The sequence below is a fragment of the Chrysemys picta genome, chromosome 5 (assembly GCF_011386835.1).
Source record: "Chrysemys picta bellii isolate R12L10 chromosome 5, ASM1138683v2, whole genome shotgun sequence".
NCBI classification, from domain to species: domain Eukaryota; kingdom Metazoa; phylum Chordata; order Testudines; family Emydidae; genus Chrysemys; species Chrysemys picta.
In genome coordinates, this window is record NC_088795.1 from 73938137 (window position 1) to 73957713 (window position 19577).

The following is a 19577-nucleotide window of genomic DNA, read 5'->3' on the forward strand; positions in this document are numbered from 1 at the left end:
TAATGTACATCATTTTATTACAAAATTGTTAAAAAAGTAATACAATGCAATATTCTACAAAATATAAGATCAGCTATTTTGCTACTTCCTATGTTTTACTCTGCTAAAAACATCAGACTATCAGTCACTGAATTTTAAAGAAACCATTAAATATGCAGAAACATTCCACAACATCCGTTTTTTGTTTTTAAGAACCTAACTGTAGCGGCCCTCAGCTACTACTTACATTAAAAAATATAGGTCTCCCTACAAAGAATCACATTACCTATACACAATTCTGTACAGTTTTTTTTTTATACTGAAGCTAACAATGAGCTGCACTTGAGTTCACATTCTTAGCAAAATATTGGACTTCGAGCACAAATCTTTACAGCAGGATATCCATTTACTCTTCATCTTCATCATCCTCCTCTTCATCTTCCTCCTCCTCTTCATCCTCCTCATCTTCATCCTCCTCAGGTTCTGCCTTCTTCTTAGATCCTGTGGGCCTACCAGGACCTTTCTTTCCTGCATCACTTTTGCCCTTGGCACGGTACGCTGCAACATCCTGAAAGAGTGATGCCATTAAGTTTCAAGTAATGAATTACATCCCTGTAAATCCCAAGACTAACATTAATTTAACAATTGTTTGCATTATACTGAGCTGTACAACATACAAATTAGATGCTTTAAGAGAAAGGGTCACAACCTGGCACTTATGACCCACCCCTAAGGAATCCCCGGATCAGATTTCAGGGGCTTATAGCCTTCCTGCTTTTTCTGTCCTATTTTAAGATGCAATTTTGGCATGGAGCAGACTGAGAATCACTGCAATATCTGGTCTGAATATTTTTACATTTGTGTGTTTCCCTACACAGTAAGGCCTTGTCTAACCCATCTCTATAGAAATTGAATGTTCTTCAGTTTTCTGTCACGTTGTGTAGTCTATTCAGGAGTGTGAGGCAGCGATGTTTTTTTCCCTTGTGTAAAGCACAGAGCATGCCACCATTATTTCATTTATAACTATTCAAACTTTGGACCGCATATACATTCTTGGATGTTTTCATTGTACCTTTTCATATTTCTCCTTTAGTTTTGCTGCCTTCTGTTCAAATGGTTGTTTATCTTTGGCTGACTGCTCAGACCACATTTCACCTAGTTTTTTTGCAGTATCCCCAATAGACAAGCCAGGATGGTCACTTTTGATCTTTGGACGATGTTCAGAACAAAAGAGAAAGAATGCAGATCTGATCAAGGAGAAAGAAAAAGAAAAATAAAAAGGTGTCACACTGACCAAAACTGAAAATATACTTTTCATTCCAGGATGAAGACACTTACGGTGGCCTTTTAGGAGCATTGGGATCCTTTTTCTTTCCCTTCTTCTCGCCTTTAGGAGGAATATAATTTTTCATCTCTCTGTCATAACGAGCTTTATCTCCTTTCGCCAGATCTTCAAACTTTGATTTTTCTTTTGCAGACATTGTCTGCAGACACATTGCAAAAAGAGGCGTTAGATCAGCTAAAAGGCCTGGTGACTCATTAACAGCTAACAGCAGCTGCACCCGAGGATCCTTTTCTTTCCCATAAACCCATGAAACAGGCTGACGAGGCGATGGGGGAGGGGAGTCACGATTCCCAGACACGAGACCCCGCACCGTTCTCCACTGAGCTAGCAGGGAAGCCCCGCCCGCCCCGAGATGCGGCCTGGCCGGTGGGCGGGCCCGGGCCTTCTCTCACCTTCCATCTCTCCGAGCACTTCCGGGAAAACTCGGCGAAGTTGACCGAGGAGTCCGGGTGCTTCTTCTTGTGCTCCTCGCGGCAGGTCTGCACGAAGTACGCGTACGAGGACATCTTGCCCCGCGGCTTGTTGGGGTCGCCTTTGCCCATGGCGGGAGCGGTCACTGGGCCCTTGGGGAGGAGACGCGGAGTGAGGAAAGGGACGGCAGCGCTTGCCGGGCGGGGCTGCGGCTGAGGCCACTCCCGCCTATCCCCTAGCGGCGGCTTCCCGCCTAACCATCCCCCGGGCCCGGCCCCTCCCTCTCCCGAGGAGCCAAGCGGCCTCCGACTCCGAGTAAACTTCCACGGGGCGGGGCGGCCTCCCCGGGACCAACAGGCGCCTCCACCCCACCAGCGGCCCCGGCGAAGCCACCAACCCCCCTCCCGAAATGCCACCGCGCCCGCGCTCTCCCGATGGCACCGGGCCCCCTCCCCGCCTCGCGCCCCACTCCGCGGGCGCGGTCCTGCCCAGCCGACCTGCAGAGCCAAGAAGCCCCCACTAAAACAACCGCCCCCGCCGCGGGGCCGAACACCCACTGCGCCCGGGAGCCGCCGCGCCCCACCCCACGGCTGGTCCCGTCCCGACTCCCACTGGCACCGTCACCAGCACGGAGCGGCGCGGACACTCCTCAGGGCAGGCTGCAGTTGTTGGGGCCTTGCCTGGTGCGGTGAGAGGCGGCGGCTGCGGGGTGTTGGGCTCTGGTGCTGGGATCTGCTCCGTCTGCCACAGCCAAATGGTTTCTCTCCGACGCACTTACAGCCTCTTGTTTTCCACAGTCCTACCCGACACAGCAACTTGACCCACAGCACCTACGGTCCCGCCTACCGCGTCATCCGATTGGCTATCACACCCTTTCGAACCGCACACGGTCACGCCCTTAGGCTTGCGAGTACAATGGATTGGTTCCTAGCTCTCTTTACGTCATCCCATGAGCAGCGCATAAGTTAGGTCGAGTCTCAGGGGTTCGTTGGCTCCAGTACTCGTTGGAACCGGTTAGGGAGAGGACGGGGGCGGGACTAAGAGCTCCGGCGCCGATTGGAGGCTAGCAGCAGTTTAAAAAACCGCGGGGATGTCCGCCATTGGCTGTAATGGAATACCCGAACTGCGATTGGACAGAGCGGGGCGGAGTAGCGTGGTTTAAAAATACAAAGGGAGGGGGAGGGATATGAAGTGAGAAAAACAAGAGGCGCCAGAAAAAGGTGCGGGTGGTGGACAGGATTGGCAATCTGAAAGTAGAAACCTCTGTGGCTTGAGGAAAGGAACTAGGGCGGGCGGGTTTTTTAGGAAACTTCTTATTTACAGCCTACAGGCCGTTAAAAGCCAGCGGGGTTGTGAACAACACATCACATTCGTATGGGTAACACAGGCTGGCATTAGGGAGCTGCAGTCGGGGATGCGTGGAGCCCGGAGTGGCTCCTGGGGACTACTGCTCCCAGCATGCCTTGCTTCGTCTCTAAGGCGGCAGCTCGGTGCAAGGTAGAATAGAGCACACTGGGAGTTGTAGGCCTCTATTGAGCGAATTTACTCAGCAGTTAGCACCTGTGTTGAAGCGTCCCCTAGAAGGGTCGGGGATTTCTTTCCCACCCAGGCGTTGTTGAGAGTGAGCGGCGCGGGTAACAGGCTTGGCTTTTGTAAACTGGAAAATCTAAGATCCTTGTTCCCTTCCCCCCCTGACGGGATATTTCTCTCTGATTCGCCTTCGCTTTCCCTCCCTCCCAGTGTTAAAGAAAAAGGGCTTTTCTCAGTGACTGGCTGCGGCTGCTTTCCCGGCTCCCTTCTCCCCCAGCGTTTCGCACTGCGCATGGGATCAATGGGGACGGATTTCAATGGCGGGTGTGCTTGGCCCTCCCTTGAGAGGGGGGAGATTTGAAGAGTGGCGAAGGGACTGGCTGAGGGTTGGTGTTTGTCGGGATATAGCTGGAGGGGAGGATTGGGGATACAGGAAGAGCAGGCTCAATGGCTCGCTCGAGAGCGAGGAGCTGCAAGGCTGTTTGTCAAGCTTGGGCAGTTCGACTCGGGTAAACTTCAGAGAACTGGAACCCGCTCATTGAAATGCGCGCAGCAGACATCCCCACCCCCAGAGCCAGAGTGACTGTAAACACTGCCTTAAACAGCAGCTCCGAGAGCCAGCCTGCTCTCCTCCCCAGAGCATGTGTGTGGGAGCTGGCAGCAGCAGCAGGGCCAGAGGTGGGTTATGTTTTGCTGATCCAGCTAACAACGTGTGGTAAATAGCAAAACCATGTTTTAACTTTCACTTCTACGCCTCCTCAAACCATCACAACTCCCCTCTCACTATCTTCATTGTTAAATGAAGCTGAAAGCGGGACGCGCTTAGCTTTGTTCTGTGGCACGGGTTAGTTTACAGATCAGAAGGAGGGTGCAGTTCCTGCTTTGGGCAAGAGGAAGGGTTAACGGCTATTGTTGGGTGGTGGAGATGTCTGATACCCGCCCCTTCTTCCCGCCTCTCCCTCTCCCCAAGGTAATTGATTGGGGTTATAACGCCCAGGAGCTCTGTATCAGTAATTCTGGCTTCTCTGGCTTTCTGAATTGTATAGGTCTGGCTCCATACAGTGAGTCCCCCTCATCAGCTAGTCCTTAAAGGTAATATGGGTGATGTTTGTACATGCTGCTTTCAGGCTTTGCTTTATGAAGTGTTTCCTTCTTACTGCACTTTCCCAGCTCTTCTCCTGTGACAGCTGAACTTCTTCCTCGTGGAATCGGAGCCTAGAACTTGTATAGCTAGAAAGTTTTGACCCGCCTAGTTCCTTCGCATTTGGAGCAAGCCTCCTTCCGTGGTAAGTGAGACAGTTTTTACAAACCCTTCCTTTGGGAATGTAGGGCGCTTTTTACAATGCATATTTCAATGATGAATTTGCAGTCTCACACTTTTTTTTTTTTTGTTAATCATCCTCATATAAACTATCCCAGTTTAAGACAGCAGTCTGTGATTGAAGAGGCTGGTAGGTTTCCCCTTTCATCTCTTGCACAAGGATAAAAGGAGCCAGTTTCAACAAAAAAGAGTGGTCATCTGGTTTTTATGTTGTGGTTTTCTTCCCTGTAGAGAAAGCCATAGTTAAAAGCCTAGAGACCATATTCAGTAACATTAAATCTGCTCTTTCTACAAACTGTTAACTTTTATAGTTCGTACTTATCAGAACAGCATGTTATACCAGGGGGTGAATTTGGCCCTCAGAGTTTAGGTACTAAAACTTGTATATTCTTTTATTTCTTTCTGTTCTCCTCTTCCTACTCTAGATCCATTTTTCTTTTGATATTAGCTTAGTCTGTTTTGTTGTCACTAAGGCCTGGTTTACACTACAAAGTACAGTTGACGTAAGCAGCCTTGCATCAACCTAGTTGTGTGTGTGTGTCTACACCAGGGGTTGGCAACCTTTCAGAAGTGGTGTGCCGAGTCTTCATTTATTCACTCTAATTTAAGGTTTCACGTGCCAGTAATACATTTTAACGTTTTTAGAAGGTCTCTTTCTATAAGTCTATAATATATAACTAGACTATTGTATGTAAAGTAAATAAGGTTTTTAAAATGTTTAAGAAGCTTCCTTTAAAATTAAATTAAAATGCAGAGCCCCCCGACCGGTGGCCAGGACCCCGGGCAGTGTGAGTGCCACTGAAAATCAGCTTGTGTGCTGCCTTCGGCACACGTGCGATAGGTTGTCTATCCCTGGTCTACACTTAGACCTGGTACACCCTAAAGAGTTATGTCTACGTAAGGCATCTTACATCGACATAATAATGTCAATGTCTACACTACAATACAATATTTCTCCCGCTGATGTAGCTAGGTCAACATAGTGGCATTGCAGACACTGCATTGCTTATGTTAATTTAACTGGCCTCCAGGAGCTGTCCCACAATGCCCATTATGACTGTGCTGGTCACCATTTTCAACTCTGCTGCCCAAAGCAGTTATTCTAGTGCAGAGCTGCAGATATACTACTTTTACAAGGAGTTGCATGCTATCCTCTGCAAATGTACCTCTTGCTATGATCTCAGAATGATATCCTCTCCCTTTTCCCCTGTGCTTTGCATTTTGCAACCCCTTCCCAAGACATCCAGAATGGGATAGCTACCCACAGTGCGCTGCTCTATGTGTTGATATAAGCTGCTAATATGGACACACTCTGCCGATGCAAGGAGCGTAGTGTGGACATGGACTATCAACTTAGTTACTGTGATGGCAGTATGACGACTTAAGTTGACTTAATTTTGTAGTGTAGGCATGCTCATAGATTTGTCTCCCACCAATGTAAGTGCCTTGTTACGGCGATGCTGTAACACCACTTTCCCCAGTGGTGTTGAGCCATGGTTGATGTACTGAGGTCAACACAGTCCGTATGTAGACACTGTTACCTACATTGACCCTAGCAGTTCTCAAGCAGCTTTCCCACAATGCCCAACGCTGACCGCTATGGGATCAAGGAGACTAGAAGACTACATTGCACCCTTATAAAACTGATTTTTTGAAATTCCTTTTCTTCATTGCCCAGCTTAGAGAACTGCTATTTGTGCTCACTATTGTTGTATGCAAATGCCCAGCTGACCATGCTGGTTCTCTGCACCAGACACTCTGGTCTGGAGTAAACAAGAGATATTGGATCTCCTGGGACTGTGGGGAGAAGAGGCTGTGAAGGCACAGCTGTGGACCAGCCATAGAAATGTGGACATTTCCTGCATTCCCTGTATAATCTGCTCGTAGAAGGGGTATCAATAGCAGTGCCGCATGAAAGCAAAGGAACTACAGCAGGCATACCAAAAGGCCAGGGAGGCCAACAGTCGATCCAGTGCTAAGCTGCAGACCTGCCGCTTTTAAAAAGAGATGCATGCCATACATGCCCACTGCCACCCTACAGATCTCCATGAATACTTCTGTGGCATTCGAGAGACAGAGCCCTGCTGTGAAGAGCAAGGGTGAGGAAGATGAGGAAACATGCCTCTGGGGGTCCAGGTGTGTTGCAATCCACGACCTGTTTGAGACTTCACTGCAGTCCAGTCAGTCCTGGTAGTTGAGAAAGGATGAGCCTGATGCAGGGGAAGAAACCTTGGCTCAAGCATATACATGTGTCCCCCATTACAGTGACGTACTGATGGCACTCACAACTTAGCAGGACGTAGCTATCCTCTTTTCATTAATTTATGTGTACAAGAAGAGGTAGCGGTACACCAAAACTCAACATGGTATTCTAGAAGTGGTCTCCTCAGTGTCAAATACAGGGGTAATATAACTTCTCTACTCTTGCTTGATATTCCCGTTTATGCATCTAAGGATCCCATTACCTAGTCACAGCATCTTGAAGAGAGTTATCTGCTTTTCATTCCCCTGTAGTTAAGTGGGGACTATGCAGAGTAGTTTTTTTAAGTACACAGGGATGGTCCTTGAATCCTCCTGAGAGATCTTGATAAAACTTTCATGAAGGTACTCTGCAATTCTCTCCCGAAGGCTTCTAGGGATGGCAGCTCTATTTCTTCCTCTGCAATAAGACGCTTTTGCATGCAATTTGGCAATAACTTTGACAGGCACCTTTGCAGTAAACAGGCTAGCAGCATATGGGCAAGGGTGGCTCTGGGATGGCAGTAGCAGCTTGTGCGCTGTCTGCCTTAGGAGTGAGATACCAGCTAAAATCACCACCGGCTGTGGACAGGGGTGCCAATATTCAGTACTGTTGCCATATACTCATAGTTTCGTGCAATTGAGCAATTCCCTCCTCATTTCCCTTGCCTGTGGCAGGCCATATTTACCATGGATGGTGCTGTGAGTGGTGCCATGCACAAGCATGCCAAACCACAAGTGTCAATAAACATGTCTTGTTTAAAACTTAAGGGGAGCAAGGGAAGGGAATTCTGACCCTTAACTTTCACTTCCTGTTGTGACCATACTGATGATTTTATCTCTGTGTTTTTCTGTAGCTTGCCACCATTGTGGGTTTAAGGGGTTCCTCCTTCATACCCACGCAACATCTGAGCCAGAGAAAGAAGAGGACTTGGGATGATGTGTTCAGCAAGATCCTGCAAGCCAGTGCTGCATTGTACCTTGAGCAGAGGGCCTAGAGTATGAATGACAGGACAGAGTCCCAGCACGAAAAGGAGAGGGAGACGCATGAGGACATAATGGGGCTTCTCTGGCAGCTATTACAGACGCTGCAGACGCTGTTGAACCTGTAGGTCAACAAATCATGCCATCACCTCTCTTTGTAGTTCCTGGAGAACTTAGTTTTAACACTTCCCTACACTCTCTTCCCATAACATTCCATGTGGCATTGGGGCCACATCCCCGCTCCTACCACTCCGCACCAGGGGACAGTAAGGACAATCACTGCTTCACATACCCTTTCCTTGAGAGTCACAGTTGCTGTATGTGTTGCCAAAATAGATATATATGTTTTCCCCCTTGTTAACATAATACATTCATGGAACAGAACTTAACGTATTTGCTCTTAAATTTAACTGATTTTTCCCCCCCACTAGTCTTGTTAAATAAAACTATAATTTAGGGGAAATAATTCATCTTTATTAATTCCCACTATGTGCTGCAGAATGCCTAGCAGTACTGAAAGCATTCACTTACTTGTTACTGTACAGTGTGACACAAATCATAGGAGTAGTGACAAATGCAGTGTAGTAATAATGTAAAGCAAACACCACAAAATCAATAGGTGTATTGATAGTAGTATATTCACAGATGTACACCAAGCATCACACAATTCCAAACAGGTCCCAAAACTGCACGGCCAGGTACAGCACAGTTCACCACGGCACATTACTGTAGCTCCCTGATAAAGTGCTTTCTCAAGGCTTCCCTCAGCAGCATAAATGCATTGAACTCTTCTAATGGCTCTTGTGTTGGGCTACTCACGCTCAGCAGACAGCCACTCTACTTCTGCCACCATGGTAACTTTTGCCTCATAGATTATGCAGAACGTGGGAGGCAGTTATAACAGTTGGCATATTTTTCTCATAGCGTCCAGTCATGTGAGTAAACAACTTTCAATCTACCAAAATCACATTCAGCTGTCATTCTGCACCTGCCAAGCCAGAAGTTGACTCATTCCTGGTGCTGTCAAGGTGACCAGGGTATGGCTTCATGAACCAGGGTAGCAAAGGGCAGGCTGGGTTCCCTTAGATCATTGTTGGCATTATTGCCAATGATAAGTGGGGGTTGGGAAAGTCCCTGCTTTCAGCTTTCTGAACAGTTCTGTGTTCTTAAAGATGTATGCATCATGTACCTTTCCTGACCAGCCACCATTGATGTTGATGAAGCATTCCCAGTGATCCACCAACGCTTTCATAACTGTAGAGTAGCCCTTCCTGTTGAAGTACTCTGGTGCCAAAATACAGATATGCATTGCCATCTATTACTCCACCACAGTTAGGGAACCCCATTGCTGGTAATCCATCCACTATGTTCTGCACATTGCTGAGTATCACTGCCTTGCACAGAAAGAGACAATTATTAGCCCTACATGCTTGAATGACAATGGCTCCTACTGTCAATTCCAAAATGATTTCCCACAGTCTGGTAGCAATCCAGCTTTGCAAGTTTCCACAGTGCAATGGCCACTTGTTTCTCTACTTTCAGTGCAGCATTCTGGTGTCCCTGTGCTGGCTTGGTTGAACTCGATCCACAGACAAGGAATGTGCCCTTTCACGTCCAAAAGATCTGTAGCCACTGCTTGTAGTCCCAATCTGCATCCCACTAGTCAGTGTTCATTTCTGGGGCCCAGAAGTGGTATTCCACCAGCTGCAGTTGCTCCGTGAATGCCCCCAACAGCCTTCAATTGTTTTTTATGTCCCTCTGCAATCTGTCCTACATGAAACTGTCATGTTCCCTACTGATTTGGTTCTTTTTGCGGCTCTGCAAATACTGGATGATCATGTATCCTGTGCTTGCAACGCTCATGGCAATAGTGCAGAGCTGGGCAGGTTTCATGCTTCTGTCGGAGGTGGTGGACAGCAAAGGGGGTTGCGTAGGTTCATGGGATTTTAGCAGGTTAAGTTATGACATAGGCAAGACGTAGGTGATAACTCAACATGGACAAGATCTTAAACTGTCTACAGTGCAGTTTTCAATTGAGTTAAACTACCTTGATGTTTTTTCCTAGTCTATACAAGGCCTGCAGTCAGTGGCAAATGGTACATGTATAATATGGGCAGGTGTTCTACAAGTTTTTACACACAGATCCTCCTATTCATTCCTGCCCAGACATTTCCAATCACCCAAAAGACATATCCATCAAGGAGTATGCTGCCTAGTCCCTCAACTTCACTTTGGCCTTGTACCAAGGGCTTGTCTACACAGGGAAATTTACTGGCAGATCTATGTGGTGAAATCCCCACGTGGACACTTTTTCAGGATTCAGACTGCTTTTTTTTTTAAGTTTAATTTGAGCTACTTCCAAACAAATGTAAGTTGAACTGAAAAAAGGGACCCTAGATCCCAACGGTGTCCACAAAGGGTTATACTGGCTTATTATTATTTGGATTACCATAGACCTAGGAGCTAGTCATGGATCCGGTCCCCATTATGCAAGGTGCTGTACAAACACAAGACAAAAAGATAGTCCCTGCCTTACTTACAATCTCAGTAGTTCTTCCAATAAGCTTCCCTGCACAGACAAGTCCTAAAAGAGACCCCAGTAGTCAAAATCCTCTGTGTTACCTAACCTCCATGGCTGTGCCAATTCATAATGTTGGCACATTTATTCAGTTTACTGTTTTTAAGTCTAAATTGTGGATATTTTATAGTGCCCTAAGATAGCCTTATTATTATAAACCATTTCCTCCTGACTAGCAAATCAGTGTTCTGACTTTAATAGTGATGTGAGGAGCTATTCATTTATTTTGTTAGGAGTGTTTTCTTAATCCTTATGCATTTTTAAAAATTTATTTTACCTTGCTTTGTTGTTATTATTTAGGCATATTTATTATTTGTAAAGCACAATTATCTTGTTTTGGGAATCTGATTAGCTGATGAGATGAGACATTTTCTTTCTGGTGAGACATTCCTATGTGACAGTTTCCCTAGGATGTTTTCTTCTTTCAGTAGTGTCCCTATGGGTGCTCCACTGTAGGTGTGTCTGCATCCCTGGGCTGCTGATCAGAGAACTTCGGTAGCAATCTCCATTGGCCCCGCACATGTGCTGTCTCTCCTCGTGCTGTGCCACGAGGTTAGCCAGCGCGCGCAAGCTAACCATCCTCAGTTCCTTCTCAACCGCCCTTGCTAGAGACGGAGCCTTTAGCTGTCTGGTCGCGGATCATCAATAATAATATAACCAGCGGTACGTCTCCTGTAAGACTGTTACCTGGTTCACTAGAGGTATCACAAGCATTGCAGGTCTCACATCCAGGCCACTCAAATTATGACTTTGGAGGGGCACATTCTGCTCAGTTTACACCAATGTAAATGTGGAGTAACACCACTGAAATCAAGTTTTACTTTGATGTAACTGAAAGCAGAATTTGGCTTATAAGAGGTGGCTCGCTAGATGAGTGTTTCTCAACTGATGGATTGTTGACCCCAAGGGAGGTTACAAAAGGCAATCAAGGTGGTCACGAGGTGTTGACAAATTTATTACAATCTAAAGCAAAGAAAAAGTCCCTCCCCAACTCCCTGCCCACTCTTACCCTTCAAGGTCAGATATTATTTGCTGACTTCTCGAAACACACACACAAATACTTTATGTAGGCTTATCGTTGTTAGCACTGATACTTTTGTTTTACTTTTAATTTATACTAAATGTAAGGCAAGGCACGAAAAATTTTGACTTTGAATAAGGGGTTGCGAACCTGGAAAGATTAAGAGACACTGTGCTCTATCATAGTTACAATTTCAACCAGGGTCCATTACATGCTTTTTTTTAACCCCTGCTCTAATAAAGAACAGAACAGAAACTTTAATCTTTTTATTATTATTGCTGTTGGGATGGAGCAGAATTTTGTTTTGCTTAAGCGTCGAGTAATTTCATTAGGTAGTTTAGAAATTACAGTTGGTTACAAATTTGCCTCTGCAATTCTGAACAATATTTTTTCAGCCCCTTCTAACTTCAAAATAGAAAGGTTTACACACTTAAATTTGTTTGTGGATGGCTATATTATATACTTGTGCATCAGACAGCATACAAACCCAAACATTTGTAGTCACTAACTTCCACTATATCCTCCAACATAACATAGAAACCAGTACTGAAAATTTTCTGTGCCTGAATATTGATGCTGAAAAATTTCCATGGCAGTGCTGATGCTAAACATTTTAAATATGAGCATTCTTGTGTGGAAAATGTTCCGCTTCAAAACTCTAGTGTGTAAATCTTTCCCTGCCAGCATGCTAGGGTAAAGGAAACATTTTCTGAGTGAGTTTGACTCCTACAAAATTGGACTTTACCAAACATTCCACTAAACTGTCACTATCCTCCCTTTCCTCTATGCAGCTACTCCTCTCTCCAGAGGAAACCACAAAAAATAAGTTTTGTGTTCTGATCCATATTCCCTCCGAGGAATCCAGTCCTTACTTTTCCTAAAGCTAAATTATAGAATTTAGAAGCTCCATAGTGCTCTTCTCCTATGCAGTACTTCTAGCATCCGTGTCTATCAGTCCATTCTCAGCTTGCAAGCAACACATGGAGTACATCAGTTGAGGGTGTGTAGACCCCAGGACTTCACACTTACTTTTTATTATACAGCATGGGAGGATGAGGCACAATTTAGGTCATGAAGTTATTGTTTAAATTGTATGGTTCCCTAGTTCCATGCCCCTCCCCCAGTCCCTAATCCACACCCCAATGAAATGTTTTATTTTTTTGCTAATTTTGATTAATCTTCAGTAAAATATAAATTAAGAAGAAAAGAAAAAACAGTGGAATACAGAGAATATTGAGGAGAGGGGAGGGCATAGAACAAAGGAGCCAGCCTGAGCTGTGGAGCTGGAGAACTGGTATAAAGAAAGGTGCACAGTGGGCCAAAAAAAAAAAATGGTTCTAAATTGAGTAATCTGTTTTCCAAGCCTACTTTTCAAGCCCTACTGTCCATACCAGCTCATCTAATCAATTTCCCAATCCCCCTCCCTCATTCCACATCTAAACACTGCTCTTGATCAGTACTGAAAATGTTTTAAAAGTGGGGAAAAACAGGGAAATTCACACAAAAAATCCTGTTTATCTTAGATTTAAGATTACTCTAGTGAATTTCCTTATAAGCATAATCACTAAAAAATGACAAAATCACCAGTTAAGGCCACAATAAAATCCAGACCAACCTCAGCTCACATCAATAACCATGCAAACATCCTAAATACTCATGCCTGACCTTAACTCTGACCTCAAAATTATTCATGTACAAATATCACAGTATAAGGTGAAATGCTGGCCATGTTAAAGTCAATGGGAGTTTTGGCATTTACTTCAATGGGGCCAACATATTACCCATAGACTTAACCATTATGTGTTTACCGCTAGGGAATATATCTTAATGTAGTTGTAGTTGGAGTTAAGGTTATGCATTTCAGAGTGATTGTGATTAATGCAATGTGTATTGCGGTTCAGTGGTTGGTTATATGTTACAGTTGAAAAATGTTGCCTTAACTTGATTTTTGTTGATTGCAATGAAAGGAAATGAACTTGAGCAAACTTAACTCTAACAACAATTTTTGTAAAAAGAACGCGGAGTACTTGTGGAACCTTAGAGACTAACAAATTTATTTGGGCATAAGCTTTCGTGGGTTAAAACCCACTTCATTGGATGCATGCAGTGGAAAATACAGTAGGAAGATATATATACACAGAGAACATGATAAAATGGGTGTTGCCATACCAACTCTAAGGAGACTAATCAATTAAGGTGGGCTATTATCAGCAGGAATAAAAAAACCTTTGTAGTGATAATCAGGATGGCCCATTTCAAACAGTTGACAAGAAGGTGTGAGTAACAGTAGGGGAAAAATTAGCCTGGGGAAATAGTTTTTACTTTGTGTAATGACCTATCCACTCCCAGTCTTTATTCAAGCCTAATTTAATGGTGTCCAGTTTGCAAATTAATTCCAGTTCTGCAGTTTCTCGTTGAAGTCTGTTTTTGAAGTTTTGTTGAAGAATTGCGACTTTCAGGTCTGTAATTGAGTGACCAGGAAGGTTGAAGTGTTCTCTGTTTTTGAATGTTATAATTCTTGACATCTGATTTGTGTCCATTTATTCTTTTGAGTAGAGACTGTCCGGTTTGGCCAATGTACATGGCAGAGGGGCATTGTTGGAACATGAGGGCATATATCACATTGGCAGATGTGCAGGTGAACGAGCCTCTGATGGTGTGGCTGATGTGATTAGGTCCTATGATGGTGTCCCTTGAATAGATATGTGGACAGAGTTGGCAACGGGCTTTGTTGCAAGGGTAATTTCCTGGATTAGTGTTTTTGTTGTATGGTGTGTGGTTGCTGGTGAGTATTTGCTTCAGGTTAGGGGGCTGTCTCCCAAAGGCTTCTTTTCCGTGGGTCCAGATGATGAAGATGTCATCAATGTAGCGCTTCCTCAGCTCTCGTTCCCTAACGCCCCTACTCTACTTGCGCAGTGGCAGGGTGCTGCTGTAAACACACCTAATCAACCCCTACCATGCCAGCCCCAATCAAGGTAGATTGATTGGGGCTGGTTGAAAAGCCTTATGTCTGCCTGGCGATTGGCAACACCTGCCAACCTGATAAGCAGGTGCTTCAAAGGTTGGGAAGGAGGCAGAAGGAAGGAGGCAGCCAGAGAGAGAGAGAGATCTGTCAGGGAGGGAGGGAGGGAGGGAGGGAGGTAGAAGCCCTCTAGCTGGTTACTGACCTAGCCTGTGGTAGGCGAGAAACCTGTAAGGATTGTATATAGTTGGATACTGGTGGTGGGAAAACACTTAAAGAATAACAGACACAGGTGTTGCACAGAGCTGAAATCTCCCTGGACTTATTTGGGAGGGCAACTGGACCCTGAAGAAGGGGGGCCAGCTGTGCACCCCATGATACCCCCTTATTAGACTATGACTTAAAAATTCTACAACAGAAAGGAAGAAACCATGTATAATTTTGACCTATTCCATACCAGCATCTGTAGTATTAATTATGTTTGAGACGTCATCATTTTTAAAAACCAGAGCTATCTTAACAGTTGACCCAATGAAATAAAAAAACTTAATAATTTACTGTACCTTTGAGATTGTAAGTATGTACTTTCTCTGTATTTGGGTTTGATCAAATTGGGTAATATGATACAGCTACTCAAATTTTAAAAGCTCCTAATTTTGAAAAAAAAAAGTCAAACTTTTGAAGGAAAGAGGTAAAAAAAAATTGTGAAAACTATTCCATTTTTGACCCACTCTATAAAACAGGAATATCTCTCTATCTTTAATGTATTATTCTGAACAAACAATATTCTCCCTCACAAAATCACATGCTTACTGCACATGTTATGCAAAGCCTGCATAACCAGTTAATCAGCTCTTACTGTTGCTCTATCTTAAAACAGAGGTATAGTTGTCACACTAGTTCTAAAGTTCAGTGAGTTGTTTTGACTTTGCTGTGTACCAAATATCTGAAATAAAGACAACCTACAGTAGACGCTCTTAAGGACAGCTGCAGAGCAGAGTGAAACTGAAGTGGTCATATGATAGGAAATGAATACAACAAATCTATATTCGTGCTAACACGGATAATATTAGGAACACCAGCTGTTCTTAGTCACAATGATTGTTCTATCTATATTTAACTGAACTTTTTTCAAATTCCATTCAACAAGAAAATAGTAGTTTTGCTATTTACACTATGTTTACAATTCTTCTTCTAATTTTTCTTTGTTGGGCCTGATTCTCATTTATTCTAATAGGGCTCTTTATTATTATTCTAATACTGAGAGGGAGGCAAGGAGACTATAGTCACAATCCCAGCCCTGTGTAGCTTGAGCTCCTGGACAGACTAGTATCAGTGCGCAGTTTTGCCAAACCCAAGTGTTCAAAAAATACGTCACCGCCACCCCAAATCATGATTGGCTTACAAATGATGAAATGTTAAAAAGGGGTGAGGGGAAGGATTGCCTTCTGATTTAAAGCCTTAAAGGGTTCATGTTTTCAAGCCTTTCTTTACAACAGGGAGGGCTAGAAACTACTTTTTTTTTTTAAATGATAACTGAGATTCTTGAATAATCACATGACTCCAAGAGTTGGGACGTTAAGAAAAGGAATATTGTGAGAATTGACAATGTTAACTGCTAGTAACCACAAAAAGGGAGAGGACCATCTACTTTCACTCCAACCAAAAGAGCTGAACTCGTTTGGTGAGCTGTCCATGCTGTTCCCTGTTAAAGCATGTAATACTCTTGGAGATGTTGGGCTCAATACTGACCTATTCCTTAATGGTGTAAAAGTCCTTAAACCATTTAGATCTGGCAGAGGTTGTCATCAGTTGCAAAGAATTGCTGGAATGGGCCTTTTTTGCCCATACAAGGGTTAAATTAGATGACCCTTGCAGTCCCTTCTAACCTTCTGATTCTATGATTCTATACCCTCATAACGGGTGGTGTAGGAGTCATGCAAGGACATTTCTGGAGCACAGAGATATGGCTCAGGGTGGCTCTGCGGAAACAGTTTTGTTCTCTGACTGTTGGCAAATAACCCTTTTGTCTGTGCATTTAAAATATATATAAAATACATGTGTGTATTAACACAATGCATTATATTGGGTATATATTAAAACAAAATATCTATACTCAATCTCTAAAATCCATGGATTGTACTTAATTTTCTATCAATTAATACTATGGAGTAATAGTTTCCCAGAAAGACTTTTGGATAAGGATGTGTGCTGTGCATGTATTATGCACTGTGTAAATTTATAGAACTATGTAAGTGTTTTATAATAATGAGGAAGGTTGTTTTAAAGAGGAATTTAACTTGTTGGAGAACAGATAAGACTTTTAGAGAATGTGAACCTGACTCCCATTTCTCCCTAAAACTGCGAATAGATAGTAGTGGAAGGGGGAAGAGATCCAAGGATCTATTTGTTTATTTTGTGTAATCACTGTGGGGTGCTCAAATGCCACAGTGATGAATGCACTGTAAATACATACGTACATACATAGTTCCTTTGCCAGATCTTAGACAGCAACAGCAAGTAGATCTTTTTCAAAATATGATGATCAAACAGGCCTCATTAACCTATAAGCTAGTCAGGCTTATTAGATACATATCTGTGTTTTGTTTTGTTTTTCATGGAGAAGAACATTTAAAAGAAAATGTCTCTCAGGGAAGCTGCAGACCTGAAGTCATCAGAAAATTCCACACTTGCATTGATGCCCAACAGAAGGACAAAAGTTTTGTGAATTTCTCTGTTTGCCTGTTGGAAACTATGGGCTTAAGTGCCCACAGCTGAGCCTGGTGCTAGCTGGTTCAGCCCACAGGCCAGTTAATGAGCCCAGCTCATTGCCTTATAGGTTGGCCTGCCTAGTAGGCTGCAAGGAGTCAATAGGTCAGGATTTAAGTTCAGCATCAGGGGTAGGTCACCAGCTGCTCAATGCTTATGACTGCAGCTGTAATCTTTCTTGCGCCTTCCTCTTTCTAGCTGTACTCTTGTCTTGTTCTCAGCCTTGCTCCAGATCTGCTCCTGCCTAGTTCCTGTCCCACTTCAGTCTGCTGTAGCTCTGCTCCCTTGCGTGGTTCCTGGTTCTGGCTCTGACCCTCAGCTAGTATCCTGGTTCCTGTTCTTGGCTCTAACCACTAGGCTGGGCTCTGGCTCTAACCACAAGGTCAAACGGCGCATATGCAGGTCCATGATACTGCCTTTCTTCAAAACTTCAAAACTAATCTTAACTTTCTCCAATCAAACCTCATCAAGGAAATCCTGCATTTTAGAAAGTGAAATTCTATCAGCTTACCCATCTCACTTTCAAACTGACCCCATTTTTTAGCCCAAGCTCTTCTTTGCACCTTGCATCGCATACTCTATAGGCATCCCTATCTCCTCGTCAGAATAGCCAACATCTACTGTCAACAAACTGTTGAATCATTAAGCCATATTTGCCACTTCACACCTTATTAATCGGATTCCTTTCTCTATGGCATTCCAAAGTTGCTCATATCTAAACTTCAGGCTATTTAGAACACTGTTACACAAGAGTGCTTACTCAAACACTCTTCTGAAACATTTAGTTTGTCTATAAAGCTTTGTCTACACTAGCACTTTTGTCAGCAAAACTTTTGTTGGTCAGGGGTGTGGACAGCGGGATGTCGGCAGGAGAGTGGCTCCTGCTGACATAGCTACTGCTGCTTATTGGGGGTGGTTTAATTACGCTGGAGGAATAGCTCTCCTGCCGGCATAAAGCAGCTATACAAGAGACCCTGCAGCACAGCTGCAGTTGTACAGCTGTGCCGCTGCAAGGTCTGTAGTGTAGACATTGCCTAAATTAATTTGGGGGGAGGAGGGCTTGGGGGTGTATTACCCTTCTTTTGTTTCTTAAAATCTATCTACATTTCTAAGCAAACAATAATTTTGAAAAGAAAACGTTTTGTTTAGAAAATGTCAAAATAAAACACTTAGACTTTATCTTTTTTCTTTTTTTCATTTGCAACTATTTCTTGTTGGATCCAAACTTGCAAATAGTTTCGGTTGACCTGAAACTGTATTTCTTTGGTGAATAAACTGTTGTCTGAAAAAATTTTCCTAGCTCTAATTGCATATAGTAGATGTGTTTACGGATGTCCATGCAGGTACATCATCTGGTGTCTCCTTACTAATGATCATCAGGGCAAGCAAATAAGAGGCAAAGAAGCTGATAAATTGGAGATGATTCAAAGAAGAGCCATGACATGGTTAAAGGATTAGTACACATGCCTTATAGTGATAAGCTCAAATAACTCAATCTATTTAGCTTAACAAAGAGAAGGTGAAGGATTACAGTCTATAAGCATCTATAGGAAGAACAAATATTTAATAATGGGTTCTTCAGTCTAGCCAAGAAAAATAGAACATGATCCAATGGCTGGAAGTTGAAGCTAGACAAATTCAGACTGGAAATAAGGCATATTTTTTTAAGGGGGAGAGCAATTAGTCATTGGAACGGTGTGCCAAGGATCATGGTGGATTCTATATCACTGACAATTTTTAAATCAAGAGTGGATGTTTTTCTAAAAGACATTCCCTAGGAGTTATTTTGGGAGAGTTCTATGGTCTAGTTATTACTTAGTCCTGCCTTAAGTACAGGGGACTGCACTAGATAACCTACTGAGGTCCCTTATAGTCCTACACTTCTATGATTCTATGGCTTCTGTTATACAGGATGATCAAACTAGATGATCACAGTGGTCCCTTTTGCGCCTTGGAATCTATGAAAGTGAGTGACTGGCTATGTCAGTCTATGGATTTGTGAAGAACTAGACTGAATCATAAGAGAACTCCTAAGCCCACTTAATCAGTGTCTAAGGGCATGTTTACACTACAAACTTAAGTCAACCTATGATAATTTGATTTACAGCCACTGCAGTAATTGCTCTTTTACAGGCACCCCATTACCCTCCAATTGGTGGTATGCATCCTCACTAGGAGAGCTTCCACTGACTGATGGGGGCAGTGTGGGGGACTGAGAGCCCGCGGGCCATAGTTTGCCCACCTCTGCTCTAGCTGGAGCTCACCACCACCCCGGCTTTCTTGTCAATTTCACGGCTGGAGCATGGAGTTGTGAAATTGACAAGAATGACAGTCACCAGGGGATGTAAGTAATGCAGTGTCTACACAGACACTAGGTCACCCTAACTACACCAACACAGCCCTATGCCTCTTGTGGAGGTGGAGTTATGTCAGTGTAGT

The 19577-nt window shown here is 43.8% G+C and overlaps 1 protein-coding gene and 1 long non-coding RNA gene across 2 annotated transcripts; one reads left to right on the forward strand and one right to left on the reverse strand.

The window, feature by feature from the left end:
* Nucleotides 1–2681, reverse strand: HMGB2 (high mobility group box 2). The gene is made up of 5 exons (XM_005300049.5): nucleotides 2416–2681; nucleotides 1717–1887; nucleotides 1318–1463; nucleotides 1052–1226; nucleotides 1–547 (listed from the first exon to the last, which is right to left on the reverse strand). The coding sequence occupies exons 2-5, from the start codon at nucleotides 1864–1866 to the stop codon at nucleotides 386–388; spliced, it is 633 nt and encodes a 210-aa protein (XP_005300106.2). The 5' UTR covers nucleotides 1867–1887; nucleotides 2416–2681; the 3' UTR covers nucleotides 1–385.
* Nucleotides 2682–2961: 280 nt separating this feature from the next.
* On the forward strand, nucleotides 2962–11668 carry LOC101939836 (uncharacterized). The gene is made up of 3 exons (XR_256238.4): nucleotides 2962–3943; nucleotides 4436–4551; nucleotides 7682–11668. It is a non-coding gene; the product is annotated as an uncharacterized LOC101939836 (long non-coding RNA).
* Nucleotides 11669–19577: the final 7909 nt, after the last annotated feature.